Genomic DNA, 15009 nt, shown 5'->3' with positions numbered 1-15009 from the left:
TGGGTAAGCAAAATACTGGATATTTGCATTTTCAAAAATTGAACAGAGAAAGTACTCGTTTGCCCACGGTGGATTGGTTTAAGTGAGCGAGAGAGAGAGAGCGAGACGAGAGAGCCAGAAGAGAGTATCTGTATCTGTATAGTATTGTATCTGAGATTTGAGATTGGAATGTGAGCAAAAGAGAGAGATCGGCTCAAAATTAAAAAATAAAAAGACAGAAAAAACTCGCACACAGTTACAGTTACATCTATGGCCCGTATCCAAAAAAAGAAGAAAAACACAAATCCAAGAGCAACAACAACCGCCACGAAAAATGTAAATAGCAATAAGCAATAAAAGAAAAATAAACTTCAAAGGAGAATCCCAGTAGCCAACTGCTTTTGTGTGTGTGTGTCGTTGTGAGAGTGAGTGGAATTCCAATGGTTTATCTCGCGAGAAGAAGAAGGAGCGATTGGGGTGGGGACAGATTGGGAACGGGCAGCCACAGCCACTGGAATGTGAACCCTTCAGGAACAAAACCACCGAGCTAACGATTCTCAAGGGCTTAAATACCCAGGATACCCTGTAAAGGTAGATACTTCATAAACAGAAGGGCTCCCAAGATTTCTCTCTGAGGAATTTGAAGTTATATCAACCAACAGCTTATAACAAAGCGAAGAACTACCGATTCCTGAGAATCTGAAAAAAACTAAATAGCTTCAAGATTCAAAAGTATAAAAACACCCTTGATTTAAGTAAAAGGAATATGAGACCTGTAAAAACCAATTAACCATCTGAAAGCAGTACAGTTTCTTTTATGATTATTACAACCGTAGCGAATCCTTTACTTTTTTTAGAATGACTATTTTTTCAACATTCACTTTTCGTAAAGTAAACACTTGAAATAAAATATTACTCACAAGATCATGACAAATCTTTAGATTTTTGTCATTGCACTTTTATTGGATTAGTCTTGGATAATAAGTAGGCTTAAATCATGTGACTTTCCTTAGTCAACTTCCAAGTCTTATGTACAAAGTTGCAATAATACACGATTTGACAGATCATAAAACCATTGAGAGCCTACTAAATTCAAGTCTAACTTCCAGTATCCCTTCGCTCGCTATCGATGCGACTATCTTCCAAACAAACTCCGTGGACAGAACCCCAGATACATAGATGGCAGAAGAGGGGGATGGGGATGGGGAGAATCAGATCTTGAGGGTCTGAAGACTCTGCCTCGGCCGGCGTCCTCTGCTGCTACGATATCGTCACTTGGGCGCATTCCTCAGCATAATGTGAGCTTGATTTGCTGGATTCTTTTTGTTCGCTCCCGCTCTCTCGCTTGCACTCGAAATTCTTTTTTCGTGGGTTTTGTTTTCCTTTTTCTCTTGCGGCTCCCTCTTCCTTCTTCTGCTTCAGCCTTTTTTCCTCCTCCTCCTTTTCTCTCCTTCCTTTATATGCTTCAAATATGCGGCATACACACGCCCCACGAAAGGGGCGGGGAAAGGGGGAAGACTCTGGGATTTAGCCAGGACGTCAAAGGGGTCTGTAAGCAAAATTAAAATTAAATTTCATCTAAAATATTTTTGTTGTGTTTATATTTTTAAAAGAATCAGGCCGAACTCTTCAGTTACTGATTCTTAAATTTACCCCATTTTGAATCCTGGCTACGCCCTTGGAGTCTTGGCCAGAAGACGGAGTAAGACTCGGAACCGGAGAGTCGAGAACCGAGAACGGAGAACAGAGAGAGCACGTTCTTGACGGGTCGGGGGTCGGGTCGTCTTTCCATGGTCATAACTTGTTGACTGAAGTCAGGGAAGGCGGCGGCATTGGGGCGGGACATTCCGGGGAGGCGGGGGAACGATGGGAACTCTCCGCTCAGCCTTTGATTTCTTCGAGTGTACTAGGTGGTTTGGGGTGTGCTGTGCACTATTTTCAGTAGTAGGTGCTGAAATAGATGAAATCTTCAAAAAAGTTTTAAAAATTATATAGATGATTGGAAATACCCAAGCTTTATGATTCCGAATTATGTTTGCTCATTGACTACATTTATCTTCATAGAGGGATAACATTACCTTCCTCGGATCAACCTAAACCCCTTCTACAGACTTAGAGTAGTTCTATCTTCGACTTCTTGAAGCCAAAGCTTTTCATTCTTGTTTTCATTCTTTTTTTTTGTTGCCGTTCGTTATTCTTTCGTCTTTGGTCGCTGGTTCTCTAAGACCGGTTGTTGTTGTTGCTGTAAGCTGCCTTTTGGGCGCTACGTTCTTGGTCAATATTGTGTAGATATACGTTCTATATGTGTGGTTGTGGCTGTGCGAGAGGTTTGGAGCCTGGTCGAGGCCGAAGTTTCGACCGCAGCGAGGAGAGCGAAAAAAAATATAAGAAATGAGCAAAAATGTTAATGTTTTATGCAATTCCTTGAAGTCGATTTCAGTCTCCGGGTCCAGAATCTCTTTTGCGGAATTGGCGCGCAATTCTGGCCTGTCTTTTTGCGCGTGTTTTTTCTTTATTTTTTTGGCGAAGTGATCTTTCAGCCAAGAGCAGCTGCCATTGATCCTCTTTCTATTCAAAATTCCTGGGGCTCTTTTCGGTTTTGGCCAGAGCCAAAAGTCGTTGGCGATGATGATATGGCGAGGAGGCCAGGAATTTATTGAATAAGTTGGCATATGACGCGGGTACCAAACCCTCCGAAGTGTTGTGTATGTGTTGCTGTTTTCTGTTTCTGGTGTGTTTTCGTTACGCTTCATTGCTGTCGATGGTTGGTCGATATCGCCGATTGTCGCATACTTTCTACCCTTTCTTGTTGAAGACTATAGCTAGGGGGGTTAGCTTGGATAGGTGAATGTCTTCTTACCATATCTCCTTACAGAAAATCTAAATAACTATCAAAGTCGACAGTTCTAGCTGGAGGGAACAAATCGGAAAGAGATGATAATGAATATTTGATAACTTATTATTATGAGTAAAAAACCTGAGCATGAACATGCACATATTCTTATCACTTCCGATCGAGGGTATCGTAGGGTTCGATGAGTTAACGATTACGTTTCCGCTTCGATTCGCCGCTCGATTCGATTCGCTTTGTTTTGTATTCTTTTTATTATGGTCAAATATTTCTGCTGGCCACGATAATGTTAATGGAGAGCCCCTGCCCTCTTTCACCACTTCGTGCTCGGGTCATCATCGATCGTACCTTCTGGCCCAGGTATTTTTATTGCCTTTGTTACACTAACTCACTTCCTATTCGGATCGTTGGTATTTCGGTTACGCTGTAGTTGTTGTCACTGGACTTAAAGGAGGGGCGGGATGGGGCGGGGTCACCCGAATGGGCGAGAGTCTCAACTTTGACCTTTGACTGCCCCATGGAGATTTGTTTATGTGAACTGCGGAATGTTGAGCACTAGAAGAAATACTAGGTGCCTTAATGCTAGTAAAAGTTTTGGAAAAATGTATGCTTGTACCACGACTTTCGGTCAAGTGTACAGATCCAATCCAAAGAGTCTAATCTGCCTACCCTACTTTCACTCCATTTCCAGTCGGCATCGCGACTCTTTGGCATCTCATTCGATTCAATTCGATTCGATTCAATTTATTCGAACCAAGCTTTTCTCTCTCCTCTCTCTCTCGGGCTTAGTTAGCGAGCGGGAATCCGAATCCGAATCCGACTAAACTGCAATGAAATTTCAGGCTGCCAATCGATTTTGCCGCTGCTGTAGCTTGGGATTTGCCTTTTTTGGGCCTTGGAATGCAGCGTGTTGCTGCTGTGTTGCTGCTGGTCCTGCTAAGCCCCCGGCAGCAACATCGACGGCAGAAAAAGCAACAGCAACAGCAGCAGCAACAGCAACATACAACATCCAACGGCAGCAGCAACAATGTGTTCTAAATAAATTCCAGTGAAATGAAATTCAGGGAGCAGGGGCTCGAGGAGTCGCAGATGTATCTTGCAGATACAAATTCTGTACGCTGCGCGCAACGTGATTGCAATCTTTAGCATCGTCATCATCATCAGCAACAGCAGCAACAACACACTGGGAAGTGCTCGACCTGGCGATACTAGGGAATTTTAGGGTTAACATATAAGGTTGAAGAATGTTTTAAGGGAATATTTTATTTAAGAAATGTGTTCAAGCCTTACTTTAACTTACTGAATAGCATTTTATTTCACATCTCATTATTGCAGCACCTTGCTTACACCAACTACAAAGTGTGTCTTATGTACACACTATAAATCCCTCTCCCGTTACCCTGTAAATACCGGCTAACAGCAAGAAGAAGAGCAACACGAGGCACGAGATTCGAGGCTGCCAAGGCCCCAAGGCCCCCAAAAAAAGGAAACAAACACACACACTATTAAGGCAGCCAAACGCAGCAGAGGACGTCGACGGCAACGTCGCGCGTGCGCAGCTCGAACGGATGTATACACTGAGAAAATATGTATGATAATATAATACGATTCTTGCATAATATCGTTGAACCAGTTGTTTGTACTGACCGACATTCATCATCAACAGTATTAACATATAAAATATTTCAGGAGTTAACTATAACTTAACACACAAAAATCATTAGGGGAAACAAAAAGGTGTACAGCATAAGGGAATTCCTTAAAAATAGTTATTTTTTAATACTTTTCAAACGACTACCGCATAGGAATTATAGAATCTTCTTTCTAAATTTTAAGGATTTGGGTTCCAAGAGATCTTTATTTTTTCGTGTGTGCAAATTGTTTGGTTGTTGTTGACTTACCTGTTTTGGTCTTTCTTTTGCTTTTCCTCCTTCAGAGGAGATTTCTTCCTCGGGAACATGGTGGAGCATGGGGGGAGGGGATATATGGCCGCTAAAAATCGACAAAATCAACCAAGGTCCGTACAGTAGCTGCTGCTTTGCCTCCGTTTGCTTGGCTGCTCTTTTTTTATGCTTTTAATGAGCTTTTATATGGGCTGCCCAGGATCGGGAGCATGAAGGGGAGGAAGTGGGGAAGGGAAGGACCCGGGGCAACCTAGCTGCATCTCCATGTCAGCCGGAGAAGATGATGGTGCTTTTTGCTCTTGCGGTCTACCCACAACAAACCTAGACATCGATTCCTCCTCGGCTATCAATGGATTCGCAGTAATGTATTTGGTTCCCATGGGTTAACAGAAGAAAGAGGAGAAAAAGGGGGTTGGGTGCCTTTTTATTATGGTAACACAGTTTTAGGCAGAAATAGAAATAAACCGCAGAAAAAACACTTGTTCAAACAGAGGCGTGTGAAGGGTATGGAATGTACATGTACTTTTTCACACATGACACATCTCCTCAGAGGAATTTACTCTATAAAATCAGGTTGGTAACCAAACTACCCAAAAATCACCTTGGCTTAGAACTTGAGTCTTGTAGTTCTATAAATATAAAGTTTATTTGATCTGAGGTTACTCAGCTTTGTACTTATATTTGTATGTAGTTACAAAAATCCTAACTGAAAGAACTGGATACATTTCAGATCGTTCAGCTCGTGCGCAAAAAGTATTTGAAAGCCGGGGAAAGGAGGGTCTCGAGTGGTCGGGGTGGAAGTGTTGTAGTATCTGGAGTATCTGGAGCCCCGGCGAAATACCTTTCTCGACTCGACTCCACTCACAGCTCAATCTGCAGCTGTCAGGTGTGGCCGGCTAATTGAGAGTCGCGTTACGAGATCATCTTGACACTTTGGAGGCACCTGCCGCCGGACGAGGCGAATCCGCCAATGATTAACTAGTCACTCCGATTGGGGGGCAGGTGACTTCGGGTGACTAGTGACTAGTGGAGCAGTGCTGCAACTTGCTGGCATGTCTGTGATAAAAAAATAAGTAAAAAGCCCGTCAAGTGCCCGCAAACGCTGACGCATTTCGGCCCAAAGGCTGATAAGCCCAGTCAACGCGAATTCAATGCCAAAAAGAAAACGAAACTCTCCTCGAAAACGGAAACGAGCAAATACAAGATACAGATACAGATAGAGATAGAGATACAGGTAGATGTGTGGACACAGATACACATGTACACCTCAACAAAATGAGTGTGGATTCGCATTCAAAGTTAGAAAACAAACAAGCTCGCCGAAAATCATATTAAACAGTGTTTGAACTGAACTTTAGTTAGATATGGATCTTAAAATATATCTTCAAAAATTGAATGTCAATGCCTAAATAAATGTCAAATATTAAATTCAATCAAGTTCTGGCATCATGAGCTACCAAATTAACTCGGAACTTGGTCCTCCACTTAAAGTTTACACCATATTTATGGGTCTAATTTGCATCTCTGTGGTTTGTATCCGTTTTCAAGACACACGCTCTCAATAAGCACATCTATAATTCATGGAATTTATTGTTTTTCCGAGTGTGTGAACTGTAAGTTGTTTTTTTTTTTGGCACAACTGGAAGCTCGAGAGCGTTATTCAAATTTCGATTAGCATCTTGGCCCCCGAACCGTGGGATCTGTAATCCCCGGCTAAGTAGAACTGGGGGCTCAGTATTCCAATAGTCTGGCCCCTTCTAGGCTGATAAATATTTGGCTTTTGCGTGCCAGCGCGATGAGTTCAACGTCGTCGTCGGACGTTGCTCATTTAATTTTCAAACATTTATCAACAAATATTTGGTGCTTATCATTTGTTCGAGTCAAACAACGGGTGGGCGCGGAGGCGGAGTTGTTGGGCCAGTGGTTCTGGGACACTCCCCGCCAGAAGCCACATCTTCGGCTCCAGCATCAGCAGATTTGCTGACCCGAACACCTGACAAATGGCATAATGATTCCACAAACTTGGATTTTTGCACAACATTTGCCGAGGCTTTTCTGCTGAGTCCGCTAATTGAAATGTTTAGAACGGTAAGCTTATGTAGGTGGGTGGGTCTGGGGTCTCAGGTATTTCAAAACATGAATCAGTTTGCATTGACCATAAAGAAAACGAAAGTCATTCATCGGGTACAATCATCAAGTTTTGGCACTTAAGATCAACAATTTTCACTCAACGGGTAAATTTGATTAGAACTGCTTATCCTCAACAACAAAATGTTGTTTAATGTTTATTATATTTAATTTGTTAGAAAGATTTGTTCAGTTTAACTAAACCATGATGTCCATTCGGATCTATAGCTTGTAGTGCACATCCATGAACTGCAAATTGGTGGTTACCTCCGAGGCCTCGGGCATCACATCCTTGGCTGCATTCAGATAGGACTTGGCCCCCAAAATATCCCCTGACTGGGCTGCTAGTACAGCCAAGTTATTTAGTGCAGCACCATTCTGGGCATCCGAAGTCAGGCATAATTGAAGGCATCTTCTGGCCAGGTTGAAGTCACCAGAAGTCTATGATAAAGTAAATGGAAACTGATTAAATCATCTAAGTAATACAACCTGACACAGACATCACTAGTGTTTTGAAATCACATGAAAAGGTGTCTAAAAGTATGCTTCAAAAAATGTGTTTATTTACCGAATCATGTACCTTTGGAGTCCAAATATATTGTTTCATACTTTTAGACACCTCTTAAAAATATTTTCCAAATATATTGTTGCATACTTTTAGACACCTCTTAAAAATATTTTAAGACTCCAGTATTTTATATGAGCTTTACGCAATAGACAAGGGTTACCTAACAAAGGGTCATCTTACCACCGCTACAAAGCTGAGATTATACCAGATGTCCGCCTTTTGCGCGGGTTGAGTGGCCATAGCCAATGCTCTTTGGAAACACGGCAGAACCAAATCGATTTGTCCACCATATAGACAGCACAATGCTATATTGCAGTAGAGCTCCGGAGACTGGGCTCCCAAAGACAAAATTCTCCGGTAGTACATTAGCTATGGTAAAATGAACTTGTCAGTATGATAAGTGCCACCCCTAGATGATAATTATTACCGCCATTTCCGGATTATTGTCGTAGAAGTAGCCCACAGCAATGCTGGCCAGGGATTCCACATTGATTGGCTGCAACTTGGCCACCAGTCTGTACAGCTGCAGTGCATCTTCCTGCTGTTCCATCGCCTGATGGATCCTCGCCTGCTCCAGACGGTAGGTGACATCGAAGGGTCGCGTGTCCACCACTTCGCTGATCACGAACAAAGCCTTCTCTGGTTGCTTAATTCTTTGGTAAACTCTGGAGAGGAGTAGATAGGTATCCGGATGGGGAAAGCTGGCCAGGGATTGCTGAAGAAAGGGCTCCGCTCTGCGGGGATAGTGGAGAGCCAGGAGGCATCGGCCCATCTGCTGTTGCCACCACCAGGCCACGTTGGTTGTACTGGACCCACTGGGCTTCTGGCGCTGAACCTCCAGAACCGCTTGGCAAAGGGAGTGGGCCTTTTGCACGTCCGCTTCGTGGTAATAGAGGAACTGGAACAGGGCCTTCACCAGGGTCTCCCGTTCGGCATAAATGGTAGGATTGAGACGTGATGCCTGGTAGAGTTTTGAGGTGGCATCACCCACATTGAAGGCCGCTGCCGAGGAGGCGCGAACTCTTGAAGCGGTGCCGCAACGGGAACCTAGAGAAGATCCTGGTCGACTGAGACTCGTGCCAGGACGAGCCACCGCCGCCGATCCTGGCCTGGAGCTATTCAGGCGACCATCGCTGGAGTGGGCCACGCCGGAACCCCTGCTCCTCGCCTGCTGCGCCCGCTGACTGGTGAGGGGGCGTGGCTGGAAGGCGGTCTTTATGCTGCTTCCCGGTCTAGCAGCGGTGGCTATGCGCTCGAACTCCACCTCCTCGGTGGCTAGAGGGGTTATCAAACGATTAAAAAATTTAAATAATGCCGAAATTGTCACCTACTCACCCTCATCCCCGGCCTCGTCCTCCAGATCGTCCAGGTAGACGCGCTGCGTCAGGGCGCGCATCTTTAATTGCCACACGCCCTCCATCAGCCAAGTGGGCATCATGATGGATGCCCCAGAGTCGGCTGCCCCAGCTGCTCCTCGCGGCCTGGGGCCAATGCGCTGCAAATTGCTACCGAATCTGCTGTGCTCCGCCTGCTGCTGCTGCTGCTGCTTTGGGTCCACCACCTCCTCCTCCTCCTTGGTGGCAAACAGTTGGACATGCCCATCGTGACCGGCCTGCAGGAGTGCGTTGCACAGCTCCGCACAGCGCTCGTAGGAGCGGCGGCGGTAGAGGGAAACCGCCCTGAAGTAGTCCAGCTCCAGAGTCGCCAGCGTCATCGTCGTCGTCGTCGTCGCCATCGATTCGCGTCCTTCGCTTTCAGCTGTCACACTGCAAGAAATATATATTTCGGTTAAGTTGGAGAACAAGAAATTTTAAGGGTTTTATTTTCTAATAATATTTTTTATAAGAATATATATAATATACAAATATGTTCCAAAAATGTAGGGTACGCCAGCATGCACAGTATGCATTGCAAACACTTCTCTTATAAACTTACAAAAAGCTATCGAATACTTTCGGAAATTTTAACAAATAAGCTTATGAACACTAAAAACAAATATCTTTACATTTAAACATCTATCGAATTCAAAGATACTTTAAGAAACTAGAATTTTTTTCAAGTGTATTGTGTATCTGTGTCCGATTCAAGTGTTTGAATTCCTTGGCTTGGTTCCTTTTTTCGGGTTCTTTTGCTGCGCTTCGATCGCTGGAATTTTAAAACCGGATGCGTGTCATTCCTCTGCCCCTCGAAGACCGAAATCCAGGGGCAGATCAGGAATGTGGCTGCTGCTTCCTGCGGTTATTCTGCTCTCCTTTCGCCGCTCCTCCTCCGGATTCCTCTGGGTTCGAATCTGGTCTTAGTTCTCGGCTCGTCTGCATGCCATCTAATTTTTCTATGCCCATAATTTGTACCTCCCGCCTACCTCTTTTCCACGGGACTTAATTTGTGGATTCCTCCGCTGCTGTGGTTTCTTGTATCGACTGACTGGCCGCCTCTGGCTGGTATATGTATGTATATGCGCCATATGGAAAGGGTCTTCCGGTTCGGTTCGGTTTGGTTTGGCTAAGTTCGGGGTGATTGCCATGGAGACCCGGTCGGCCAAAACATTAATTGGTTTTGTAGTGCGCCTGTCTGGTCCCTGGGGAGTCACCCTGTCGGAAGAATCTGGCTAGACCACCCTGTGCATCTACCTGGCATTCTAATTCCGATTTCAGTCCTAATCATTAAAAGTTAATGGCCTATGTAGGTAATATAAACAACTATTTGCTCGCACAATTTCCCGGAAGCATCTTTACTCATGGGAAAATCAGTTTTCGGAAATATTTGAAGACTTTATAAGGGAAGGCAGTACTTATTGATTGTTTTTTTATAAGATCTTATTAAATATTTCCAAAGTTTTTATTAGGGCCTCTGCAGCCAATCGTAAATGGTATCCAAGCCCACTTTGGTCACCGCGCTGGCCTCCACAATGGTCACCTGCTGGCGGATCTGCTTCTGCAACTTGGACATCTGCAACATGAGTAGTGCCTCGTTTCGCATCTGACGGTAGGAGTAGTCCATTTTGGCCAATACCAACAGGATCTTAGTATTGTTCCTAAGAATAAAAACAAAATTCAAATATTTTCATATCCTTGTTAGCCTTACTCACTGCAAACGCGGTTCGGTGAGAATTGAATAGAAAAGAACACCGGCGGCGGAGATCTGGCAGAGATTAGAGGTGTCCACAACGTAAATCAGCTTCTTGACGTCCTCGAAATACTGCCGCCACAAGGGAGCCATACTTCCTCCGATCTCCAGGATCTGTATGGACTTGGGCAGGTTTTTGCCGCCATGCGGAATGTTAACCTGAGTATCTGCAGGAGGTGGTCTATTCTTATCCCCATTCGGCGACTTTGTTGGGAAATGAATGCGATAGATCCCCGTGCCAATGGTGGGCATGGAGAACGTTGTCTCGTCGATGGAATCTGGATCCTGTAGGGCTTTTAGCAGGTGTGTTTTACCCGCTCTTTTGGGACCCAGGCAAATGCAGGAGGACATTTCTGTTTTATTTACATTGCTTATGGATCTAACAGAGGTAGCCTTGGCAACCAAAAAATACATTTAAAATCGACAAGAAATTTAAGATTATGTTTATAATGTGCCCCAACTAAAAAATTGTTCTTACTGAAATCGGATGACTACTTTCCGGATTAACATTCTAAGTATATAAAAATCCATTTGAATTCAAATCCGATAAGTAAATATATTACAGCAATATATGTTATCGAAATGGCATGGTTTAACTCACTATTTTCCCGCTGGATGTCGCTGTGTATAATGATGAATATCAAATTTTGAAGGGCGCCCTCTTTTGAGATAATGCGCACCAGCTTGCTGGTATTTTTGTACCATACTGTCACACTTAATGCTGTCTCATTGTAAACAATTCAAAATTTTAGCATTTTCGCACAAAAATGACCCCCGCAGCAGATAAACCCCGGGAAATCGGCTTCGACAGGCAATTCTCCGCGGACGTGAATGGCGTGCCCACGGAGATAGTGTTCCACGGCTTCGCCAACAAGTGGTTCCTGGTCATTACGCAGCTGGGCAAGATTCCCGGCTTCTACAACGTGCACTTCGATGTCCAGCGGGACGAGCGGGTGGTGCCCTACCTCCATGGCCCCGTGGACAACCCTGAGTACCACGTCTCCGTGCCCATTGAGATGAACTGCTGCTTGGGCCTGGACACCGACGAGATCCGCAGCGCCATCCAGTTCTTGGTCAACCGAACCGGACTCCACAAGTGCCCCACGGACTTTGTGGTGGGGCTGGGCCTCAAAAAGATCGACGGACCCAACCTGCGGGCCCTATCCAAGGTTCTCGAGGAGGCAATCTTCTAGTCTACGATGTTCAGTACTATTACATATTAGCTGTTGCAGTTTTTGTACAAAAGTTTTGTTTGCCTTGTATGTAATTACTATTCTTTTGTATCATAAAACGGAACGGAAATCCTAACGCTGTTATTTCTTATTGGTACTAAGGGAGTGCACATTAGAGCAAACTTTTAGTTACATTTCAGTCCCGCCAACTTAAAGCGATATCAAAAATATGTCTTCAGCTCCAACTACGTCCAAAATTTGATATATGTAGTTATAAAAACAAACATATTCAGAACTTTTTTAGGGCCTCACCTTTTTGAAATTGTTTGATAGGTTCTACTTCATGTTGAGGGTATGATCAAAATTGATACCTAGCCGGATATCCCGAGTACTCAAGAACATCCACTTAATCTACACATAAATTCCTAGCTCTATCGACAAAAAAGAGCTGATCACACATAATTCCACAATCGTTCCAACAAGTAAGCAGTCTCGACACTTATTTTTTAGCAAACGTCTTCTATATTTCCTCGAATTTGTACATTAAAACGTGTACGCGGGTCGGGAAACACGGGCACACGTCCGCCTCTCGAGGATTAGAGCACAAACACAACGGATGTCAGGTTGTCCAGAAGGTCTCTAGAGGATTTAGTCGAACAGACCGAAGCCCATGTCGTCGTCGGACTGGTCGGACTCCTCCTCCTTCTTCTTCTCCTCCTTCTTGGCCTCGGCGGCTGGAGCAGCGGAGGCGGCAGCGGGGGCAGCACCTCCGGCAGGGGCGGCACCGACTCCGGATCCGATGTTGGTGATCAGGTCCTTGACGTTGATGCCCTCCAGGGCCTTGGCGAAGAGGCCGGGCCAGTAGGGCTCCACCTCGACGTTGGCGGCCTTCAGGATGGTGTTGATCTTCTCGCCCTGTGGGAGATTCCGAGAAATAACATTAGCACATGCTACCAGTCCACTGCAGTCACCGCAAGACCCTGGAATCCGCCAATACCCCAGCCCGATGGCTTGAGCTCCGGAGGATTCGCAGAGTCGACGAAATCGAAAAACAAGAACTTACGGTGACGGCAACATCGTCATCGACCAAGATGAGGGAAGCGTAGACGCAGGCGAGCTCGGCTTTGGTAGACATGTCGGGGTGCTGTGGCTAATCACTGATTGTGCAAGTTGCCAAAAATTAATTGTTTATAACAAATGGCCTTAGCTCGGTTGAGAACAAGCACGCTGGTCGAAATCCTAAACCGGAAAGAGACGGAAAGTAGGGTTGTTGAAGGTATGTCGATGCATAAATATTTTTTGAATAAAAATAAATATTTCATCGTGACGATATATCGCTACTATCGCTATTTTTTGAAATATCAACATCGCGTATGCGCAATTGTAGCTAACGTAAGAGCCACGTAAGGCCACGTAAGTGTCAGGGAGATAGAGTAAAAAAATATCTAAATATTAACATATCAAAAATCTAATATTTATATCGTGTTAGCTAAGCGTGGTACTAAGTCACATACTTGTTCAATAGTTTAAAATTTGAGTGTTGCCATTCCTTTTGTATTTTTCAATAAACAAATAATAGCCGACAAGTTAAAAAATTATGATTATTATGTTATCCATTTGAAATTAAAAAAATTGTATAATATCCATACGATATTTTTTATATATTTCCACAACCCTAAAGAGAAGGAAGAGGTAGAAATGGAAGCGAAGCTGTCCAAATCTCGCGGCTTATATTGATAGCATCGTGGGATCCGATTGTTTTTAATGATTCTCGTGGCGTCACTGTTGGCCCTCAATAGTCCCTATATATTTCACGACGTTTGCCTTAATTAAAATGTCATCTATAATCAATTTGCTAATAGCAATGAAATTACCATTTGGCACTGAAAGCATTCCACATGTTGGCGTTCAAATTATAATTAAATTTGCATTGTTTTGCATTTCCCTTCGGATATGGCAGCTGTTCGCTTCTGCGAATCTCTATGTGAACAGAATCAGCTTAAAATTGCAACAGCGATTTTTAAGCGAATGTGTACAGGGGATAAAACACTTTTTATTTCATGAATACCCCTTCTTTGTTACATTGATCGGTGGAAGGAATAAAATGGTTCGCAAAAATGGTCACTTTGGAAATACAGGCTATAAGTGTGCCCATAGCCTTGCACAAAAATAAACAACAAAAAAGGCGCGCAAATATGTCGGACCAAGAAGATATAGAAGTAAAGCAGGAAGACCAGACTATTGAGGATATAAACGAAAAGGACGAAAAGCGCGATGATGAGGACCTTAAGGACACTGACAAAATCAGCTCTTTGAAGACCCTGGGACCCTTTATAGCCGGCAAGGAGAACAGCAGGAACACAGTTTACCTCAGTGATGTTCCGGATGTTTGCAAAGATAAACCCTGCATGCTGGGCGTGGACGAAGCGGGGCGCGGCCCCGTCCTGGGGCCCATGGTATATGGAATCTCCTACTGCCCGCTGGAAAGCAAAAAGGCTCTCGAGGACTTGGGATGCGCAGATTCCAAACAACTGACCGAGGAGAAGCGGGATGTAATTTTCAACGATATCAACACCAAGGAATACGCCACCAGCTGCGTTGGCTGGGCCGTAGAGATCATATCCCCGAACACGATCAGCACGAGCATGTACCGGCGGTCCAAGTGCTCCCTGAACGAGGTTTCCATGGACTCGGCCATGGGCTTGATCCAACAGGCGATCGATGCGGGCGTCAATATAGCCGAGGTCTATGTGGACACGGTGGGTCCGCCGGAGAAGTACCAGGAGAAGCTACTCAAGCGCTTTCCCACCTTCAAGATCACCGTGGCCAAGAAGGCCGATTCAACATATCCCATTGTCTCGGCGGCCAGTATTTGCGCCAAGGTTACCCGTGACCATGCCTTGAAGGTCTGGAAGTTTCCCGAGGGCTTGGTCATCAAGGACAATGCCTTCGGAAGTGGCTATCCGGGAGATCCAGTTACCAAGCGATTCCTGACCGAGCATATCGATCTGGTGTTTGGGTTTCCCCGCCTCGTGCGCTTCAGTTGGTCCACGGCGGAAAATGCCCTGGCGGACAAGGCCTACGACATGGAGTTCGACGAACCGGATTCCGAGAAGCCCAAGTACGCCGGCACCAAGCTCACGAAGTTCTTCAAGGGCACCACCAAATCCGGCGAGGTTATTCGCGAGGAGTGCCGGTTCTTTAAGCAACGACATCTAGGAAATGTCATGGAGTTCTAGGAGGAAGTGAAGAACTATATCTTATAGGCTACACATTTAGTAT

At 44.7% G+C, this 15009-nt stretch overlaps 5 protein-coding genes and 1 long non-coding RNA gene across 6 annotated transcripts; 2 read left to right on the top strand and 4 right to left on the bottom strand.

The window, feature by feature from the left end:
- Window positions 1-914: 914 nt before the first annotated feature.
- On the bottom strand, window positions 915-3631 carry LOC108021028 (uncharacterized). The gene is made up of 4 exons (XR_001767990.4): window positions 3447-3631; window positions 1989-3385; window positions 1633-1930; window positions 915-1528 (listed from the first exon to the last, which is right to left on the bottom strand). It is a non-coding gene; the product is annotated as an uncharacterized lncRNA (long non-coding RNA).
- Window positions 3632-6973: 3342 nt separating this feature from the next.
- Window positions 6974-9934, bottom strand: BBS8 (tetratricopeptide repeat protein 8). Its single transcript, XM_017089505.4, has 5 exons — window positions 9792-9934; window positions 8765-9195; window positions 7857-8704; window positions 7610-7798; window positions 6974-7302 (listed from the first exon to the last, which is right to left on the bottom strand). Exons 2-5 carry the CDS (start codon window positions 9162-9164, stop codon window positions 7084-7086), a joined length of 1656 nt encoding a protein of 551 aa, XP_016944994.2. The 5' UTR covers window positions 9165-9195; window positions 9792-9934; the 3' UTR covers window positions 6974-7083.
- Window positions 9935-10251: 317 nt separating this feature from the next.
- On the bottom strand, window positions 10252-11062 carry LOC108020997 (ADP-ribosylation factor-like protein 16). Its single transcript, XM_017089468.4, has 2 exons — window positions 10518-11062; window positions 10252-10463 (listed from the first exon to the last, which is right to left on the bottom strand). Exons 1-2 carry the CDS (start codon window positions 10967-10969, stop codon window positions 10271-10273), a joined length of 645 nt encoding a protein of 214 aa, XP_016944957.2. The 5' UTR covers window positions 10970-11062; the 3' UTR covers window positions 10252-10270.
- A 201-nt stretch (window positions 11063-11263) lies between these two features.
- LOC108021006 (uncharacterized) lies at window positions 11264-11863 on the top strand. The gene has a single exon (XM_017089481.4). The coding sequence runs from the start codon at window positions 11323-11325 to the stop codon at window positions 11746-11748; it is 426 nt and encodes a 141-aa protein (XP_016944970.2). The 5' UTR covers window positions 11264-11322; the 3' UTR covers window positions 11749-11863.
- Window positions 11864-12226: 363 nt separating this feature from the next.
- On the bottom strand, window positions 12227-12966 carry RpLP1 (Ribosomal protein LP1). Its single transcript, XM_017089494.4, has 2 exons — window positions 12791-12966; window positions 12227-12642 (listed from the first exon to the last, which is right to left on the bottom strand). Exons 1-2 carry the CDS (start codon window positions 12860-12862, stop codon window positions 12376-12378), a joined length of 339 nt encoding a protein of 112 aa, XP_016944983.1. The 5' UTR covers window positions 12863-12966; the 3' UTR covers window positions 12227-12375.
- An 891-nt stretch (window positions 12967-13857) lies between these two features.
- On the top strand, window positions 13858-14968 carry LOC108020958 (ribonuclease H2 subunit A). The gene has a single exon (XM_017089405.4). The coding sequence runs from the start codon at window positions 13923-13925 to the stop codon at window positions 14964-14966; it is 1044 nt and encodes a 347-aa protein (XP_016944894.4). The 5' UTR covers window positions 13858-13922; the 3' UTR covers window positions 14967-14968.
- The last annotated feature ends 41 nt before the right edge of the window (window positions 14969-15009 follow it).

This window comes from Drosophila suzukii, chromosome 2L (assembly GCF_043229965.1).
Source record: "Drosophila suzukii chromosome 2L, CBGP_Dsuzu_IsoJpt1.0, whole genome shotgun sequence".
Classification (NCBI taxonomy): domain Eukaryota; kingdom Metazoa; phylum Arthropoda; class Insecta; order Diptera; family Drosophilidae; genus Drosophila; species Drosophila suzukii.
This window is presented reverse-complemented; position numbering and strand designations above follow the sequence as displayed.